Source organism: Mus musculus, chromosome 1 (assembly GCF_000001635.26).
Source record: "Mus musculus strain C57BL/6J chromosome 1, GRCm38.p6 C57BL/6J".
Lineage (NCBI taxonomy): Eukaryota > Metazoa > Chordata > Mammalia > Rodentia > Muridae > Mus > Mus musculus.
Genome location: NC_000067.6, coordinates 9,994,776 through 10,014,060, shown reverse-complemented (window position 1 = coordinate 10,014,060; position 19,285 = coordinate 9,994,776). Strand labels below are relative to the sequence as shown.

At 42.2% G+C, this 19,285-nt stretch overlaps 1 protein-coding gene and 1 non-coding gene across 6 annotated transcripts in view; both read left to right on the top strand.

Moving 5' to 3' along the window:
* Positions 1–519: 519 nt before the first annotated feature.
* Ppp1r42 (protein phosphatase 1, regulatory subunit 42) overlaps positions 520–19,285 on the top strand; it is a 44,920-nt gene continuing 26,154 nt past the window's right edge. For 2 of the 5 annotated variants that reach the window (XM_006495566.2, XM_006495565.2), the window contains exons 1-5: positions 520–4,989; positions 10,608–10,826; positions 13,924–14,090; positions 14,522–14,660; positions 18,799–18,915. In XM_006495566.2, the coding sequence (XP_006495629.1) occupies positions 10,698–10,826; positions 13,924–14,090; positions 14,522–14,660; positions 18,799–18,915 (552 nt within the window). In that variant the 5' untranslated portion in view covers positions 520–4,989; positions 10,608–10,697. Of the gene's footprint in view, positions 4,990–10,607; positions 10,827–13,923; positions 14,091–14,521; positions 14,661–18,783; positions 18,916–19,285 lie in introns of all 5 variants that reach the window. The other 3 variants (XR_003946510.1, NR_110971.1, NM_145692.2) reach the window with 3 other exon arrangements.
* Positions 4,144–4,247, top strand: LOC115487608. The gene has a single exon (XR_003949193.1). It is a non-coding gene; the product is annotated as a U6 spliceosomal RNA (small nuclear RNA).

Below are 19,285 nucleotides of genomic sequence, written 5' to 3'. Positions count from 1 at the left end.
CAACAACTAATTAAATGTTTGCTGAACTTGTTGGCTTGAGAAACTCACAATGGTTAGCGTCTCTACTGGAAGGCAGTCATTCTCCATCTCTGGGACAAAAGGCTCTGATTTCAGTTCTTAAAACACAAGCAAAAGTCCTGGAAACCTGACCTCATGTTATTATCATTGTAAAAACCTAAACCTTTTCTTCCATTAGAAGTCCTTTTTCTTTGTTAAGTCTTTTCTATAAAATCCACAAATGTATCTTTGTTGACACTGGTGCTATTAAATACATGTGTTTGTTACTGCTTGACCCAGGGGGAAAGGGAAATAGCATAGAAAAGAATCCAGTAATTAAACATAAAAGACCTTCTGAAAAATCTTTATGAACTCAAATTAACAGAACTTTAAAACAGCAGAACATGGCCGGGCAGTGATGGCTCACACCTTTAATCCCAGCACACTGGAGGCAGAGGCAGGCCAATCTCTGTGAGTTCGAGGCCAGCCTGGAAAACAGAGTGAGATCCAGGACAGTCAGGGCTGCACAGAGAGACCCTGCCTCAAAAAGAGAAAGAATAGCCGGACATGGCAAAGTCCTTCTGCTGTGGAGTGGACGTGACTTGGCGACCGAATCTAGCAGAGGTACTAACTGAGCAGAGCAGAAAGCTGTCAGGCCCTGCTTGGCGTACTAGGGTGGACTGTGGGCAAGACAGGGACTTGGAGAAGCATAACACATTTGCGTAGGGAGGAAAAGCTCCTTTTCTGAGAAGCTGGATTGTCAATGCCTCTATGACATGCATATATCCAGGTGGGTTGACAGTTTAGAAGCCAATTGGATGCACGGGTCTGAAACACAGTCAAAATTCTGTGGGTTATTTTATATATATATATACACACACACACACACACACATACTTGTTGTTTATAGATTGCATTATATAATAATGACATCAGTTGTAAATCAGTTACAAAGTCCAAGTTCTTTATAAGTCAGTTGTTACTAGGGCCCATGTCTTATACATAAAGCCAACAGAAGATGCCTGGCTTCTGCAGAGGCTCTTAAATACATGATCATCTCTGGGTTACAGAAATCAAAAGTAAAAACAGTATCTTCCGTAACCAGAAGGACTGTAGCTTCCAGCATCTATAAATAGTTCACTGGGAAATCTTTTTTCCGAGTAAGCTACCACCTCCTGTTGTCAGTTGTATTTCTCTTCTCTATGCATTCACGATGTCCTGTAAAAGGATAACCAAAACCCAACACTTCCTCTCCCTAAAATCATTTCCTATTATCTCCAAATCACCACAAAACCTAGAGGATTAAATCAACACAGTTTTTTCATTGTAATAATTTCATGAACTACAAATCTTGGCTTTGGGGTCTCTCACAAGACTATAATCAAGTGTTTGCCAGAAGTAAGGTTCAAATGGAAAAGGGTTAACTTTACGGCTCAAAGAGGGGATTTGAGCTTTTTCTTATTGAACCAAGTGTGTTGTTTTCACTAGCCATAGGCTGGAGTCTTTCCTCAGGTCCTTCCTTGCCAGTGGGTTTTCCTAAATTATAGCTTGCTTTATCAAAGAGTGCAACTCACAAGTGCTATGATGTTCAGCTAGGGAAGCAAAAGCCACAGACCTTTGTAAGGTAATCATGAGAATGGAATGGCGTGCACAAGTTTCCCTTTATGCTGCTGGCTAGATCAACTCACTGAGTCCAGCCCACACTCCAGTGAGAAGATTGCCCAGGGCAGGGTTAGATACCATGGATACCATGGATGCTGAGGCTACTGTTAGACGCCCGTCTACCAGACCACTAAGATTGATCAGTATTATAAATGAAAACAAAAGGAAATAGAACGCCTAACAAATGTGCATTTTTTAATGTGGAGTTATGCGATAATGATGGACTTCTCTGTGCCTTTTAATTTCTTGGTTTCTCGGTGAAAGGAACTCAATCAGCAATGTTTACTTAGTGCGTTCTCAGAGCTCTGTGAGGTGTGAGCTCAGCAAATGTTGATTGACAAAGACAGGACGGCATATGGACGATAAAGTCTGTTTCTGTCTAGAGTTACTTGAAAACTCAAGTGGAGGCTTTTTAAGGTGTGATTTTAGCATTGTGCTTCAAAAATTATTCTCAAGACTCATTTCTTTTTGCAAATACAAATTTCCCCAACATCTGCCCAGTCTCAATCTCAGAGTATTTTTTATTTGACTTATACATGTAATACTATAGACAAGAATTTCTTGAAGCCTGCCAAATTTCTGCCTCAGTGGAAAATACATAGCTGATTGTTTCACAGTGTGCCACTAGGCAGGGGTTATATGTCACATCTTTACGAGAGAATATATTCTCTTAAGCTAACTAATTGCATTTTAAAATTAATTAGTAGATTTGGAGAGATGACCTGGTTAAGTGCCTGTGGGCAAACATGAGGTCTTGGGTTTAGATCTTCAACGCCCACGTGAAAAGCAGCGTGTTGCAGTACACATCCCTAACACCTCAGACAAGCAGATCCCTGCTTACCAACAGCCAGCCTAGCCCAAGGGGTGAGCTTCAAATTCAGTGGGAGAATTTGTCTCAAAAATTAAGATGTAGAGGGCTACAGAAGTGGCTAGCAGTTAAGAGTACTTCTTGCTCTTCTAGAAGACCTGAGTTCCAATCCTTACACGGGGCTGTTCGGAGCTGCTCAAGAAGATCAGATGCCCTCTTCTGGCTTCTTCAAGCACACACACACACACACACACACACACAAATACACACACATCCATACGCACATGAACATAAACATACATAAACACCCCCTACACACTCATATTTGTTAGTAACTCAACCATGTTAAACACAAATAATCATGATTTTCAACCACATGAAGATCCAAAATGAAGTTTCAAAATGTAATTTTACCATTTTTATAAATCTTGCTACTAAAAATAGAAGGAAAACCTCTATTTTAGTAACATATATAGTCATAATCATGCCACCAAAAAATGACATTTAAATATGTCCATGTCTAGATGTACATATCATATTGCATACTTAAAGGTATATATACCACGTAAGGTGGCCTGGACAGCCCCAAATATTCAAAAGTCAAAGGTGGAAGGGTTATGTGAGCTGATAAACCTGAACCAGTAAAGTTGAGCCCAGTCTGAGGTGCATAGTGAGAAACTTATCTCAAATATAAAAAATAAATGTGTACATAGCTTTCCCACAAATGAGAGCACATTTCATTTCATGATATATGAAAATTTTCTAAAACCAAGACTTCTAGAGCAAGTGAGTCTCGTTGACTTTCTAAACCTAGGCCTTACTAAACTTGGAGGCCTTACTAAGCAAGGCCTTTAACAGTTTTAGCTGCAGACTAAGTGCTATACAGAGAATTAAGTCAGCCCTCGACACCTTGTTAAAGTTGTTGCCTCCAATGGAATGATCCATTAAACTCATAGGACAGGCATCTGGTTTGTTTTAATGTATTGTTTTAATTATTCTCTCACTTCCTGTCCTTCTACAGCTTTTTCTCCTGGGAGGCAACCCTTGTACATGAGCCATTCTCCAGTGTAACTGAATTCCCGGCCTGAATCATTATCTTTCCTTTTGTGGCTGATGAATCTATACCTGGCTTCTCTTAGCATTTCTCTTTCCTTCTTCCCTCACCACAACTGGTTTCAACAATGAGTTGGGGGTTTGTTTTGTTTTGTTTTTAAATGGATTTTCAAGTTGAGGTTCAGCCCTGGCTGTTTATAGACTCACAAAGATCCACCTGCCTCTGCCTCCATAGCGCTGAGATTAAAGGTATGCACTATATCCCGAGAGTCCTTTTCACTGTGAATGATGGTTTCTTGTACTAAGTGTTGTCCTTCTTATCTTTCATTCCTGTTATTTATTTTACAAACATTTGTCAAGCAAGTACTGGTATACACCGCATTAGGTATACACAGCATTTGCCTACCCACTGACAATGGTGAGAGAAAAGAATGCTGTCCTCAGTTCTTTTCTTTCTTTCGCTCTTTCTTTCTTTTTCTTTTACAAAGGCAGATCCTTGTTATGCTAAAGAACTTCATATTAGTTGTTGAGGAAAACAGAAACTAACAAAATGCAACAGTAAGGCTTTCTGAAAGTTTACCCTGATCTAAGCTGAGATAAAGAGGGAATAAAACGTAAGAGGGGTGATCACTTCGGCAGCATATGTACTAAAAGTGGAACAATACAGAGATTTGCACGGCCTCTGCACAAATATGACACACAAATTTGTGAAACATTCCATATTTTTGTGACTGGGAGCGTGCGGGGCAGGTGGTGGTGGCGGCGGCGGTGATGGTGAGTGGGATGAATAAACTAAAAACAAACAAACAAACAAAAAACAGATGGCAGTGGCTCGTGCCTTTCATCCTAACAGAGGTAGTGGATTGATGTCAGAGTTCGAGGTCAGCCCAAGTTCCAGGACAGACAGAGCTACACAGAAAAACCCTGTCTCAAAAGACAACAAAAACAAAAACAAAACAAAAGAGGAAAGAAAACGTGCTATTGATACCCCAAAAGCTGGAGAATGGAACAGAGCATATCGGAACCCGAGAATCCTGAATAAGACAGGAAGCGGCAAGCTGCGAGGAGTGCCGTGACTATCAACCCAAGTTTGGGTTTTATCCTAGCAATGAATGTGGAGTTCTGGCTGTACCTACAGGCTATTCCTTTGGGTCTATACAGGGGCAGGTGTGGTTACCGGACACTAAAATAATCAAAGGTGATGGAGAGGGAAACGATAGCCTGCAAATCTTATTCTGCCCAAACTAACTGGTCTTTTTCGGGACCACCAGTGCACAACACCAACTCTCTGGCGTCCCTGTCACAAAGAGCCAGACTCAAGGCGGGCCCTGCGGGCTTCCCTGACGTCACGAGACTTAATCTGCCTGGGCGTTTGGAGCATTTGGTCGCCTGGCAACCGCCGCTGGCTTTGGAGGAGCCTGGCACAAGGACACTGACCAAACCAGTTACAGACCCGACTGGACAGAGCGGTGAGAAGCCCCCCGAAAAGCCTAGCCAGGAATGTTCGTGCACGCAGACTCTTAATACCGGTTAAAGTGCAGGTCCCTGAGCCCTGTCCCTAAACAGCTAGAATAGCAGACACACTTTAGAAGACTAGTTCGGACCAGCAGGCAAGGCTGGAAGCTCTCTAGAAGCCGGAGGGTGGAGGGGGCGAGGGAGCGGGGCCCAGGCTTTGAAAAGTCTGGAGGGCTGAAGCCCCACTTAGAGAATCTGGAAGCCACTGAGCTAAGGCCTAAGAAGAAATGTAGGTAGAAACCAAACTCTGAAACTGTCTGTCCTACCCAGTCTGCAAGGAGCCTAGAGGTGATAATCAGCAGAGGACCCATTCCCAGAGCCTTTCCCTCTGGTTTCTGGGAAGATGAGTCCCAGCAGTTGTATCCAATAGGAGATATTATGGAAAATGACTTCTCTTCTGAGAAAATCAAGGACACTCCTACAAGTGTTGACCTTATTGCTTTTATTATAATGTTCTAAAATGTACACAAGTTCAACTAAGTGCAGTTTAAGCCCTCTGGGGCTTATTATTTCTCTAAAACAATGAAACTACACTACAGTAAAGTTAGAGTTGGTGCTTTCTTGATGAAAAGAATGGTGGTGTTTTGACAAAACAATTTTCATGAACTCCCAAGCAGTTTATTATTTAATATTTTATGTTGTGGGTTATGGTGAGTCTCTCCCTTTCCACATTCAAACCCCTGGGTATTTTTCCTATAGCTTACTGATTACATTCCTTGGCCTTCTCTTGATTTAAAAATATTTTCAGCTTGTCTCTTCTTTTCCAAAAAGTCTCATGTAGCCCAAAATACCCTAATACTCACTTGTAGCCAAAGCTGCCCTTGAACTTCCTTCTTCTACCTCCTAAATTCTGGGGTTATATGAGTGCCACCAGCTCAGCTGCCTCCTTTCTTTACAGAGGCACCAGTTTTTATACAGAATTCATCTGTGGTGAAATAATTAAAAATATACTACTCTCTTGCCGGGCGGTGGTGGCGCACGCCTTTAATCCCAGCACTCGGGAGGCAGAGGCAGGCGGATTTCTGAGTTCGAGGTCAGCCTGGTCTACAAAATGAGTTCCAGGACAGCCAGGGCTATACAAAGAAACCCTGTCTCAAAACAACAACAAAAAAACCACTCTCAAATATGCTGCTCTGGCACATTGACTATTTTAAGTTAAAGACACTTGAAATCACAGCAGGTTGCCTGCCCACTGTTCTGCCTACCTGCCTGTCTGCTGACTGCTTCCCTTGTTAAAAGCCCTTTCCTATTCAAGGAAAACAAAAAACGTTTTCACTGTTAAAAACAAATGAAACAAGAAAATAGCAAAGACAAGTCCAGGGCTGGGAAAAGATCAATGACAATCAATGACAGAATTTATTATCTAATAGGAATATGCATAAGTTCTAAAACTTAAGTATCAAATCACAACCCAGTAGGAATAATGAATAAAATATGGAAAGAGCAATTAGCACATAAAAGGAAGTCTGAAAGGCTGACAAGGGAATGCTTCACTTTCTGCAGGGTGTCAAGAGTGGTACATTAAAACCCAACTTAAAAATATTGGGCTGGAGAAGAGCACTGCCTGCTCAACCCCAGCCACCACAGGGTGGCTCACAACCATCTGTAATGGGATCTGATGCCCTCTTCTGGCGCATAGGCATATATGCGAGCAGAACACTGTATACATAATAAATCTTAAAAAACAAACAAAAAACAACAAGAAAAAGCTGCTGATATCAGAGCTTTAACTGCATCTATAGGGACTCTGCCACTACCATCACCAATAAATGTCAAAGTCCCACTGAAGGACAATTTGGTTGAATGCAGTGACATTAAAATGTGCAGTCCAGGAATGGCCACCCCTAGATTAAACCTTGCTCTAAAGACAACACAGACAAGAAGCATAAAAGCGGCATTATAAAAGCAAAATACAGAAAGACACAGCGTTCCATCAGGAAGATAAGCCACAGCAGTACAACACTCTACAGCTGTATGTGGTAAACCAGATAGCTCTCCGAAACAAAAGGGTAAGCAGAAGAAGGCTAGAGACAGAATACTGACTCGGATGGCATGCAAAATTGGGGGGGGGGGGAAGAACTGTACTTTTTAGGTGTATGGGCATTTGTGACAAAACCATGAATACATCCACAGCAATGTCCAAACTAAAGGAAATGTCGAGAAAGGAAAGTAGACCTTTTCAGGGATTTATTTGGTTGATCTGGTTGTTGTTTTTTCTTCCCAGTACTGGGATGAACCCAGGACCTTGTGAATGCTAGATATCACTGAGCCACAACACACACACACACACACACACACACACACACACACACACACACACACACAGAGAGAGAGAGAGAGAGAGAGAGAGAGAGAGAGAGAGACAGAGACAGAGACAGAGACAGAGACAGAGACAGAACTTATTTTCTTTGGTTTTTTGAAGCAGAGTTTCATGTATTTCAGACTAGCCTAAAGTTCCTATGTAACTGTGGTTGGCCTTGAGCTCTGGGATTTTCCTGCATACACCTCACAGATACTAGGTTTATTAACCATCATGTTAAGCTTAAATCTACTTTTACTGTTTTATATTTTAAACTTATTTATGGATCTATGGCATTATGAAAAAACAATTTCAAATTTTGTTACAAAGTCATAAATGTATAAGCAAATTTCAGAAATGCATGTAGTAGAAATCCAGATTGCAGCCAGGCATGGTGGTGCATGCCTTTAATCCCAGCACTCAGGAGGCAGAGGCAGGCGGATTTTTGAGTTCAAGGCCAGCCTGGTCTACAGAGTGAGTTCCAGGACAGCCAGGGCTATACAGAGAAACCCTGTCTCAAAAAACAAAAAACAAAAAAATAAATAAATAAAAATCCAGATTGCCCTTTGTTCTGAAGGGTCTGCAGTTTATGCTCTGAACACTGAAGGGCACCCTGTCCCTTCAGATTTGCATATTATGAGCAATTTATATTGTCTGGGTAATAGGCAGTATGATTATATATATAAGGACACATTTATCATGTATCAAATTCATTTTCCTTCTAAGCACTGAACTCATACCCATAGAATATTGTGTAAATTGAAATGTTTATTTGGTATAATTCTAGATAAAATGAAACAATAGATAACGCATTCTAACATTGGACTTTTAATTACCTCTTTAGTTCAAAAATATGAAGCATAATTTGGGAGACAAGGATAATTGTCAGTTAAATATCTGTGTTTTTAAGGTGACAGGAAAAACCGGTTACCATATGATTATGGATAACATAATAACTTATATAAAGTAATTGTATAACTATATTATATAACTATAAAGTAATTATATTTGATAACATGTCCCCTATTTAATAGTCCTGATGCTTTCAAGATCAAAGAGTGAAGCCTCTATGAATAAAATGGCAATAGACTCATAATGATGACTGCAACAAATATTTTGACCTATGTCAGACACTCCAGAACGTTCACTGACACATCCAGACTTGTAAAATTGCAACATGGTATTGTGCTCTACAAAGCTCACACTTGAGAACCACACAGTCAAATTACAAAAAATAAGAAACTTGACGCTGTGTTAAGTAAGTCTGCCAGTTTGTGTCCCTCTCTACTCACAGCTGCCTGGGAGCATGCAGCCTACACACCACAGGAAGGCATCCTGCATGCATTCTGACACTGTCCCTTTGAACTAAGAAGGACTGTCCTTGTTTTATGTAGTTAAGACAGATCTTCACATAGCCACCTGCCTGGCCTCAAACACCTGGACTCCAGTAATCCTCCTGTCTCGGCCTCTCAAGAGGCTAGACTACAAGTGGTATCACTAGTGAAAGTCACTTATTTTATTTTTAAGGTTTCTTTTTAAGTATCATATAGTCTACACTATAATGTTTTCCCTATGATATTGTCATGAAGGCACATAATGTAATTTGGGCATATCCCCACCCCCTCATTGCTCTCTCTAATCCCTCCCATTCCCCTTTGCCCCTTTCTCTTCCCAGCTAGTCAGTCCCTCTTCTTCTTTAGAGTCTTCTTGTTTTCCTGGACCAATATGTTTGTTCCACTTGATTACGGGGCATAGGTGGAAGGTTATTTATAGGAGCATGGACACCTTAGTAATGGTTATAGCACTGGAGAAGAGAAGCCTCTCCCAGCTCCTGACACCATTAACTGCCCACACGCACACACCCCTGACACCATTAACTGCCCACACGCACACACCCCTGACACCATTAACTGCCCACACGCACACACCCCTGACACCATTAACTGCCCACACGCACACACTCCTGACACCATTAACTGCCCACACACACACACTCCTGACACCATTAACTGCCCAAACACGAGCACACGCACACACACACACACACACACAAACACACACACACACACACACACACACACCACAAATCTGACTGCATTTTTATTTATAATTTACTTTTGTGGTGCTAGGAAATAAATGTAGGTCCCCATGGATGCACTCCAGGATTGCTTTTTCAGTGAGTATCGAAGCTACTATGTGGACTGTGGACTGTAAGAACTGTAGTATCTGCACTGGAAAACACTGCGTCATGCTGTGTTTCAGTGTCTAGCCCTGGGCATGGAAAGTGTCTGCATCATCCTGTGTGTAACTCGGATTTCACGCATGTGTTCTGATTTGAAGATATCAGGTCTTGTGAGGAGTGAGAGACCTGGCTGCGTTCTCAGCTGGCACTGGAGAGCCTGGATTAAATAACTCTCCGTGATTTATTCTTTCTCCACCTATGAGATAAGAGCGTTGGACAGCTTTCCTTTTTACTAAAATAGGATAAATAATCATTTTAAAAGAGGTTCATCTTAGGACACAGGGTGTAGCTTAATGGTAAAGTGATTGCTTAGCATGCAGGGACCCCTGGATGTTATCATAGCACTAGAAAAAAATGAAGGGAGAGAAAAAGGAGGCACCCACTACAATTCATTATTGCTCTGGGGTAGAAAATATTTACAAGTGAAAGATATTTCTTTCACTTTAGAATTTAATCTCAGTATGAAAGATCGCCAGGCAGAAAGATCGCAATGTTGGAGACCAGGCTGGGCAATACACGTGAGACCCTCTAAAAAATAAAGCTGAAGAGGAGGAGGAAGCCAGGACTGCCGCTGCTTTGTGTTGGCATACATAGGTCTCCAACCCCAGGGTTCAGGAAGAAGACGCAGCAAATTCCAGGAAAGCCCAGGGCTACAGCCAGATCCTATTCCAAAACACAAACAATAAAATGCAAACCAGTAATGTACATAAAGTAAGGAACTCCTTTTAGTGCTTTAAATGTTTTCTTGGTTGTTTCTTTGGGTTGTTTGTTTTGTTTTGAGACTTGATGCTTTCAAGATCCAAGAGTCTATGTAGCCTTGGCTGGCCTTGAATTGGAGATCTACCTGCCTCTGCCTCCCAAGTGCTGGGACTATGTGCCACCACAGTCACCCTTGGTTTAAACATTTTAATGAAAAGAGTTGACTGTGAGTGCCAGCAGCCTCGCTTACCAAAAGTTGTCCTGAGAGAGTTGAAGTGACTCGGCTTCCTGACCGACTCTGTATCACAATGCTGCTCCCTTGTTCCCTTCAGCTTTTTGAAAGTGGAAGTAATATCTAAGCCTGCTTCTGGACATGCTGTCAAAGTGGAGTTCTCGCTGAGAGTTTGACTTATGCAGAAACAATGGTTCGACTGACGGTGGATTTAATTGCCAAAAACAGCAATCTTAAACCCAGAAAAGAAGAGACCCTTGCACAATGCCTGAAGAAAATAACACACATAAATTTCTCAGACAGAAATATAGACTCGATTGTAAGCACTTTACATTATTTTGGTCTTGCACAGTTAGTAATATAGCTTTTACTGGTTTAAGGGCATACCCAGTATAACAGCTCTATTTTGATTAAGCATATTGGCTATAGTTCTACAGAGGTTTTATATCATGTTGTATTTAATTTCCTTGGTTTGATACTTAGCATATTAAGTTTCTGTAAAATATAGCATTGTGTTCTACAAGTATCTGTTAAATAGATTTTCCTGTTTCCCTAAAATACTCCTGTATTTGTACTTCAAACAGGATTTGGAAAACTATTGCTCTTGTGCCATTCAGGATCCTGTGAATACTTTTCAAATGTCAAAATGTTAAGAAATAAGATAGTTGCTTGCTTAGAACCCTAGCACTCTGAGGCTGAGACAGGAAGGTTCCATGTTCAAAACCAGCCTGAGCTATTCAGTGAGACCTGTCTCAAAAAATAAATAAATAAATAAATAAATAAAACGATACAAAAATTTGACAGTGGTGGGGAGAACACACCTAGGAGCAATATGCACTCAGCTTATCCAAGGTCCTCTGATCACCCCAGTCACCTCTTTTCTCCAATAAAAGTTTAAAGGTGAAGTTTTTGCATATAATTTAATTATGTAAATACAGATTATTCTGGGTCGGGTACATTAGACAAGGTTTTTCTGTGTAGTCCTGGCTGTCCCAGAACTTACTCTGTAGACCAGGCCAGCCTCTGCTTCCCAAGTGCTAGGATTAAAGGCCACCATGCCCAACTAAAACCCATAATATTTCTGTCTTAGCCTCCAAGTACCACCACAAGCAGCCTCTATACCATTCCTGAGGACCCCTTTTCCCTTTCCCCAGGAATTCAGTTGCACAACCCCATGTTTCTCTTTTGTGGCTCAAAGCACTCTGTGTCATCATATCATGCATAGACTTTCCCCAGAAGCCCACATTGAAAGCTTTTCATTTTTGTTTTTTAAATTTTATTATTATTATTACTTATTCACTTTACATCCTGATCCCTGCCCCCCCACCCAATCAGCCTTCCCACAATCTTTCCCTCATCTCCCCTCCCCTTCTTCTCTTAGCGGGTTCCTCACCCCCACCCCCCACCCCCATATCCCCCAACCCTGGCACATCAAATCTCTGAGAGGCTAAGTGCTTCCTCTCCTTCTGAGCTCAGACAAGGCAGTCCAGATAGAAGAACTGACCCCACAGATAGGCAACAGCTTTTGGGATAGCCCCCACTCCAGTTGTTCAGGACCCACGTGAAGGCCAAGCTGCACATCTGCTACATATGAACAGGGAGGCCTGGGTCCAGCCCGTGTATGTTCTTTGGTCAGTGGTTCAGTCTCTGAGAACCCCAAGGGTGCAGGTTAGTTGACTCTGTGTTGTGCCTGTGGAGTTTCCTATCTCTTTGGGGGCTGCAATCCTTCCTCGTATTCTTCCACAAGAGATCCCAAGCTCCATCCACTGTTTGGCTGTGGATGTTTGTATCTGTCTGAGTCAGCTGCTGGGGGAGCCTCTCAGAGGACAGTCATGCTAGACTCCCGTCAGCTTTGCGACAGGGTTTTTCTGTGTAGCTCTAGCTGTCCTACTGAGGTAAAAGGCATGCATCACCACTGCCTGGCAGTTTAGTAGCTCTTGGTTCCATTCCTAGCACCCATAGATGGCTCACTACCATCAGTTTCGGGGGCTTTGAAGCTTTCCTCTGGTCTCTGAAGGCAGCAGGCACAGAGATGCATGCAGCAGGCAAAACTCTCATACACATAAAATAAATCTAAAAATGTTTTAATGTTTTTTTAAAACATTTACTTATTTATTATATAAGTACACCGTAGCCATCTTCAGACACTCCAGAAGAGGGAGCCAGATCTCATTACAGATGGTTGTGAGCCACCATGTGGTTGCTGGGATTTGAACTCAGGACCTTCGGAAGAGCAGTCAGTGCTCTTAACCACTGAGCCATCTCTCAAGCCCCTTAATGTTTTGTTTTGTTTTTTTAACCTCAGGGCAATCAGTACTCTTGTACTGTCAATGTTCTTTGTTAAGAGGAAAGCAGACCAGTTAAAATAGTCTACACTGAACTTGGAGACTTAAAATTCCCAAATGTGCTCTTAATGACAGCCCAGGGATCTCATAGAATTTCTGTCATCTTTGAGCAGAACTACTCTGGGCTACTTCACGGATAAGAAAACATTAACCTTTAAAGCACACCATTCATTTTTAAGATTTAAATCTCCTCAAAGACACCCATTTTAACAAGATACTGAAACCCAGCATGGACTCAGATATTGTTATTCGGTTTTGGTTTTGGTTGTTTGTTTTGTTTTTTGTCTCTCCATGTAGCATTGGTCCTGAAACTCCATGTGTAGACCAGGCTGGCCTTGAACTCACAGAGCTCTGCCTGCATCTGCCACCCAAGTGTCGGTAGTGTGTTTTGCCTGCCTAGCTACTGAAATAATTACAATAGTGGGTAATAATGAACCACTGTTTTCGCTCTTATGAAGTATGCAAAGAAATCAAAGTTTGTTTTACAGTATTCAGATCAATAGCATTATCAGAGTTTTAAAAAAATTTTTTTCCCTTGAAACATGGTTTCACTTTCTTGCCCTGGCTGGCTTGGAGCTCACCATGTAGAACAGAGTGGTCTTGAACTTACAGAGATCTGCCTGCTTCAGCTTCTTGAGTGCTGGAAGTATGTTCCACCACACTCACTGTCCATTACCCTTGACTGTTGAATGGTTTCTAGTTTTCAGTATTATAAACTATAACTGTTTGCTTCCAATCGTACAAAGAGACGAAGCTCTGCTTTAGAGTGATGTTCGGACAAGATTTTGTTCATTGTTTCAACTTCCAGGAGAGTCTCTAATTGCTTCCTAGGAGAATTGCTTAGTAGAGTCTTAAGACATGCAATTTTACTAGTATAGTTACCGAATTCTAAACTCCCATATTATTTTTTTTATTGTTGCAATCTTGTTTTGAGTGTTCTAAGGGCAAGAAATGTTACTTTGTAAGAGCCTTAGGTAGATTTGTAGAAATGGCCAAGTGAAAGATTTTCTTAAAATCCAACTTGTAAGCTTGTGAGGTAATTAAATAGGGCCTGTTTTGTTTACTTTTCAGGATGACCTCTCTCTTTGCAGAAACCTGAGTGTTTTATATTTATATGATAATCGCATTAGTCAAGTCACTAACCTGAATTACACCACAAATCTGACCCACTTGTACCTACAGAACAATTGCATTTCCTGCATTGAAAACCTCAGTTCACTAAAGAAATTGGAAAAACTGTAAGTGCATTTCTTTTCTAATCCTGTTAACTGGTTTTATAAAATTCTTGTCCATACTCTATGCAGGCGAGCATTTCCAGTGTTTGCATGCATTCTTGTGCGTGAGTGCAGACTTGAACATGTGGTAGTCAAAATACAACCTCCAATGCTGCCTTGCTTCCCACTTTGTTTGAGACAATCTTTGTGACCCTCTGGAGAGTTCGTTTCCGGGATTCTCCACCTCTCCATCTCACCCGAACTCTGGGATTACCTACGCTCACTAACAAGAACAGCTTTATATGAGTTCTGGGGATTCAAACTAAGGGCCTCCTGCTTGCCAAGCAAGTGGTTTATCCAGTGGCCATCTCCCCTGCCCTCCCTCTTGTGTATTTCACAGCCTCAAAGTCACATCGTTCTCAGAAAATCTATTTGAAGCCATGTCTGTTTTGCAGGTATCTGGGAGGCAATTACATTGCGGTCATAGAAGGCTTGGAAGGATTAGAAGAACTAAGAGAGCTTCATGTTGAAAGTCAGAGGCTCCCTCTAGGCGAAAAGCTTCTGTTTGATCCAAGAACTCTTCGTTCTCTAGCGGTAAGGCCACATTCAAATGTTGGGGCAGGAGCGCAATAAGGAATAAGTCAGGGTGGAGCAGGAGAGCCGAGGATGTACTCAGGGAGTGCATAGAGTCTGCTTCTCTGCCCACTGAAAGCCAAGGGCTGAGGCGGCTTCTGTCGAGCAGGCCCTCCATGTTAGTTTTCAAACAGGGCAGTGTTGCCTACCCCCCAGAGAGAGCCAGGACTGAAAGAAGGAAGTATTCAGGCTAGGCGAACTGAGGTTCTAACCCAGCCCATTGTGGGCATTGCTTATTATCATGGCCCATGGTTTTAAATCTGGGAGAAACCTTAAGGAAAAGGGAGTGTACAATTATTTGACAAGCTTTCATTGATTTGAGCTTTTCTGAAATAAAACCTCAGGCATCCCAGCCGCCCAAATGTTGGGGCTGTGGAATGCGCACTCACCGGGTTTGAGGATGCATCGTGTGCCTTCACAGCCAGTCTTAAGCTGAGATGCAGGACTCACTGCTAGTCCTAAAACTCTCATGTGTCTTTGTCACACCACTTTCATTTCTGGAGTGGGACATTTATAAATGTGATAACGTTGTGCAAATTTCACCGGTTTTGATTTAGAGGACCCAGGAACAGAAGGAATAACATGGTCCTTAGACAACTGCCAAGTGGTCCTCTAAGTTACTAAGCCACCTACTGCTCTTGGACTCTGCTGTGTTGTCACCAGACACATCTCAACCTCAACCGCAACTGCAACAACTAGCCCAAGCCACCGAGGGGACAGCTAGGCGTGTTACCAGTTAGCTCACTGGGAGCTTTTGGGTTTTTCTGGGTAGAAAACAAGGAGCTCTGCAGGCTCTGTGGTCTTTGGAGGGCATCCTGCTTTGTTAATCCCAGCTCTAGGGATCGGACGAGCACTTTGTGAATGCTTAGTAAGAGCTCTTCCACTGCTTTAGTGTTCTTAGTCTCTTTTTACTTTTCCTTTTGAGACAAGCTCTCACTAATTTGCCCAGGGTTGCCCTTGCCTGAGTCTAGCACAAGTAGGCCTAGAACTTGTGATCCTTCTGCCTCAGCCTCCAAGTGACGGAGATTATTGGCTCGCCACGTTGGACATGGTGAGCTTTGGATTTGGGGAGCCTCAAAGCTCTAAGTGTTAGCCCTCTCATAGAGGCCTACCTATGAAGTAGTGGTTCTGTATGTAGCCCTCAAAGTAACTGGTGTGGCAGCTTCTGGGAAGGCCTGGGTGTCAGGGTCCTCAACCCTTGACTGTAGCCAGGGTTACAGCTCCCAGCTACAGTGTTACGGACCTAAGGGTCTGGATGTCTGCGATCTTTGTCTGCAAAGGCTTGGCAGTTCTGGAGAACTCTTCCAGTGCTCAGGTCTTGCAGTCTCTCCTCTGAAGCTCTGTACAGTGTCCTTCAGCTTCAGATTCCAATGCCCTCTCTGGGTCTGCCACACACTCCCCACCCACTTGGTCCCTGCAGGGGCTACACTCAAAATTCCCCACTGCCTCTGCAGCTGTCAGCATTCAGGTAGCAGCTGCCTTGCCAATTTTGCAGCTCCACCTGCTGACTGCTCAGCAAGTCAGGTGCTGCTGGCCTTCCTTCTTCCATTTGCTACCAATGGGCCAGAAAAGGGAACTTAGTGTGGCAACAGCAGAGAAAGGAGCATAGGAGGGCTCTCACAGCTGGCTCAGTGAGTGAGCCAGTTTCCATAACCACAAAGGGATGCTTACACCAACCACTGCACACCTCGAATGCAAATGAAGGTCTTCCATTGCCTAGAAATGGAGTCCTGGGTTTGTGTGTGTGTGTGTGGGGGGGGTTGTTTTGTTTGTTTGTTTGTTTGTTTGTTTGTTTGTTTGAGACAGAGTTTTTCTGTGTAGCCTTGGCTGTCCTGGAACTCATGCCCAGCTAGAGTCCTGGGCTTGTATCAGTCACTGCTTTGCCTGATTATCATCAGTGGCAGTGGCGGTCCATTGGGTCAGGAGGAGAAAGTACTTCCTCTCTTGCCTATGTGTAAATGTTGTAGGTCTACAGTTCACAGAGGCGTATTAAAGCGAAATGTGTGATATAAACTATTTGAAACAATCCTGCATCCTCAGGAATGCAACAATTAGCAGTCACCATGGTGTAGTTTTCTCAAGGACTCCATGAGTGCTAAAAGTAGTTGATCTTGGCTATGTGATTGGTAAGTACTCACTCCTTTTGCTAAAGGTTGTCAGGCAACACGTCCAAGAAAAGTTCAACCACTGCTGGTTAGGACTCACAGTGAACCAGCTCCCCACCTCTCAATGTTTTCTGCTTATTTACAGGAAAATGACCATCAGAAGGAATGCTTATAGTTAGATTTGTAAAAATATGTTAACACTAATCTTGGCACATTTCAGCTGCACTTAACACAAAACACCACTGAAAACATTTTGCTAGTTTAGCTTTTGCACAGATTAAAGCAGATTCTGAAATCTAAATAATAAAGCATATTTTTTTCAATTATCTCAAGCCTTAAGAAGTATTAGTGGCAGCCAGGCGTGGTGGCACACACCTTTAATCCCAGCACTCGGGAGGCAGAGGCAGGCAGATTTCTGAGTTCGAGGCCAGCCTGGTCTACAAAGTGAGTTCCAGGACAGCCAGGGCTACACAGAGAAACCCTGTGTCGAAAAAAAACCAAAAACCAAAAAAAAAAAAAAAAAGTATTAGTGGCTGGGTCGGAAAAGGACACTGATGGGTGAATGCGAGTAAATCCTTTATATTAGACACAGAAATGTCACGATGAGGTTGTTACTTTGGACAAATATAGAGACAAATCATAACTTCAAATGTCTGGACATTTTTCTCAAGTTTAGCTCTGCATGGCTGTCTTGGCGGGTGGATTTGGCAGATTCCCAAGGCCCGAGATGTTAGGATTCCTCATTTAGCACTACCATATAGTATATTTATGTTCTCATTTTAATAGCTAACACTGACATTATTATTTCAAGTGCCTTCTTTTTTTTTTTTTAAAGATTTATTTATTTATTATATGTAAGTACACTATAGCTGTCCTCAGACACTCCAGTCAGATCTCGTTACAGATGGTTGTGAGCCACCATGTGGTTGCTGGGATTTGAACTCCTGACCTTCGGAAGAGCAGTCGGGTGCTCTTACCTACTGAGCCATCTCACCAGCCCCTCAAGTGCCTTCTGAACAAATGAATTATCAAGAGAAAACTAAATAGGGAAAGACAAAAAAAGGGAAAAAAAAAAACCCCGAGATTCTTTCATGTCAGGTCATGTGACTTTTTCACGTGTGATAGCACAGCCATGTGCTTAAACTACAGTAAGCATTTTTGTCCACAATAAGCAGTTCTTTTTACTGGTTGTATTTTTTTCTTTTTAATTTGTAGATTCCTTACCTTGTAAATGCATATTGTATTCTAGAGGAGGAACATAGGGTTTGTGTGGGGTAGAAGGGCAAAATCCACCATATCACACATTGGAGTGAAAGGAAATAAAACTTGAGACATGTGATTCATGTAATTTATGTCAAATAGCCCAAAGAGTTGTTTGTGAGCTTTGAAACCTGGGGCTGAGAACATAGCAGAACAGGTCAGGACATGCCCGGACAGGCCCGTCGTTACATGTCCTGACTGGCCTAGTGCCTCCCTATCTCCCACCCTTCTGACAGTCTGTTAATGTTTAAATGGACCAATCATGTAAAACCGCGCCAATTCCTCCCCCAGTCCCACCCCTTTTCTATAAAAGTCCCTAGCTCCCAAGCCTCGGGGTCGAAACCACTGTCTCCTGTGTGAGATACGTTTTGAACTGGAGCTCCGCCATTATGGCTCCACCATGTGGTCGACACCTCTGTCTCCTGCGGGAGCTATGTGTCGGCCCAGAGCTCCGTCATTAAACTACCTCATGCTTTTACATCAAGATGGTTGTCTGTTCGTGATTCTTGGGTGCGCGCCGAATGGAAATTGAGTGGGGGTTTCCCCACTAGGTTCTTTCAGGAGTTCTAAAAGTGCCATATGAAGAAAGACAGTGGAACAAAACCTCATGGCTGCTGTTTCCTGTCTATGAGAACCTGGGCTGATGCTTTGAAGCTTTTAAAGACCTGAGACCTGAGTCCTACATATACTAATTAGATGACTAACTATAGTTAATGTAGTGATTTTTCTTCCAGAAATCCCTCTCTACTTTGAATATCAGCAACAATAACATTGATGACATAAAAGACTTAGAGATCTTGGAGAATCTTAATCACCTGATTGCAGTTGACAACCAGCTGATGCACGTGAAGGTAACATGAAGTCGACGTAAAGTATTTACATGAAATTGTGGCTTTACAATATACTTTGACATATTTATAAAAAATGTGTCACCAAAAAAAAACTATCCTGTATTTATTTTAGAACTATCTTCTTAATCTCTACATTTTAAATATAACTATTGTATCTTATTACCTTGTCTCTCCTCTATACCCAAGGTCTTCATACGTCACCAACCAAATGGGAGCTATATGCTTTTTCATATCTATATTATCTATATTTATTCATCAAACTTTTTCTTCTAGAGAAAAGTTTCTTCTTCTTTAACTCTATTTTCCCAATGAGTGAGTTTCTAGGAATCACTCCAAGCTGTCCCTTGATGCTATGTGGAGAAGCACAGAA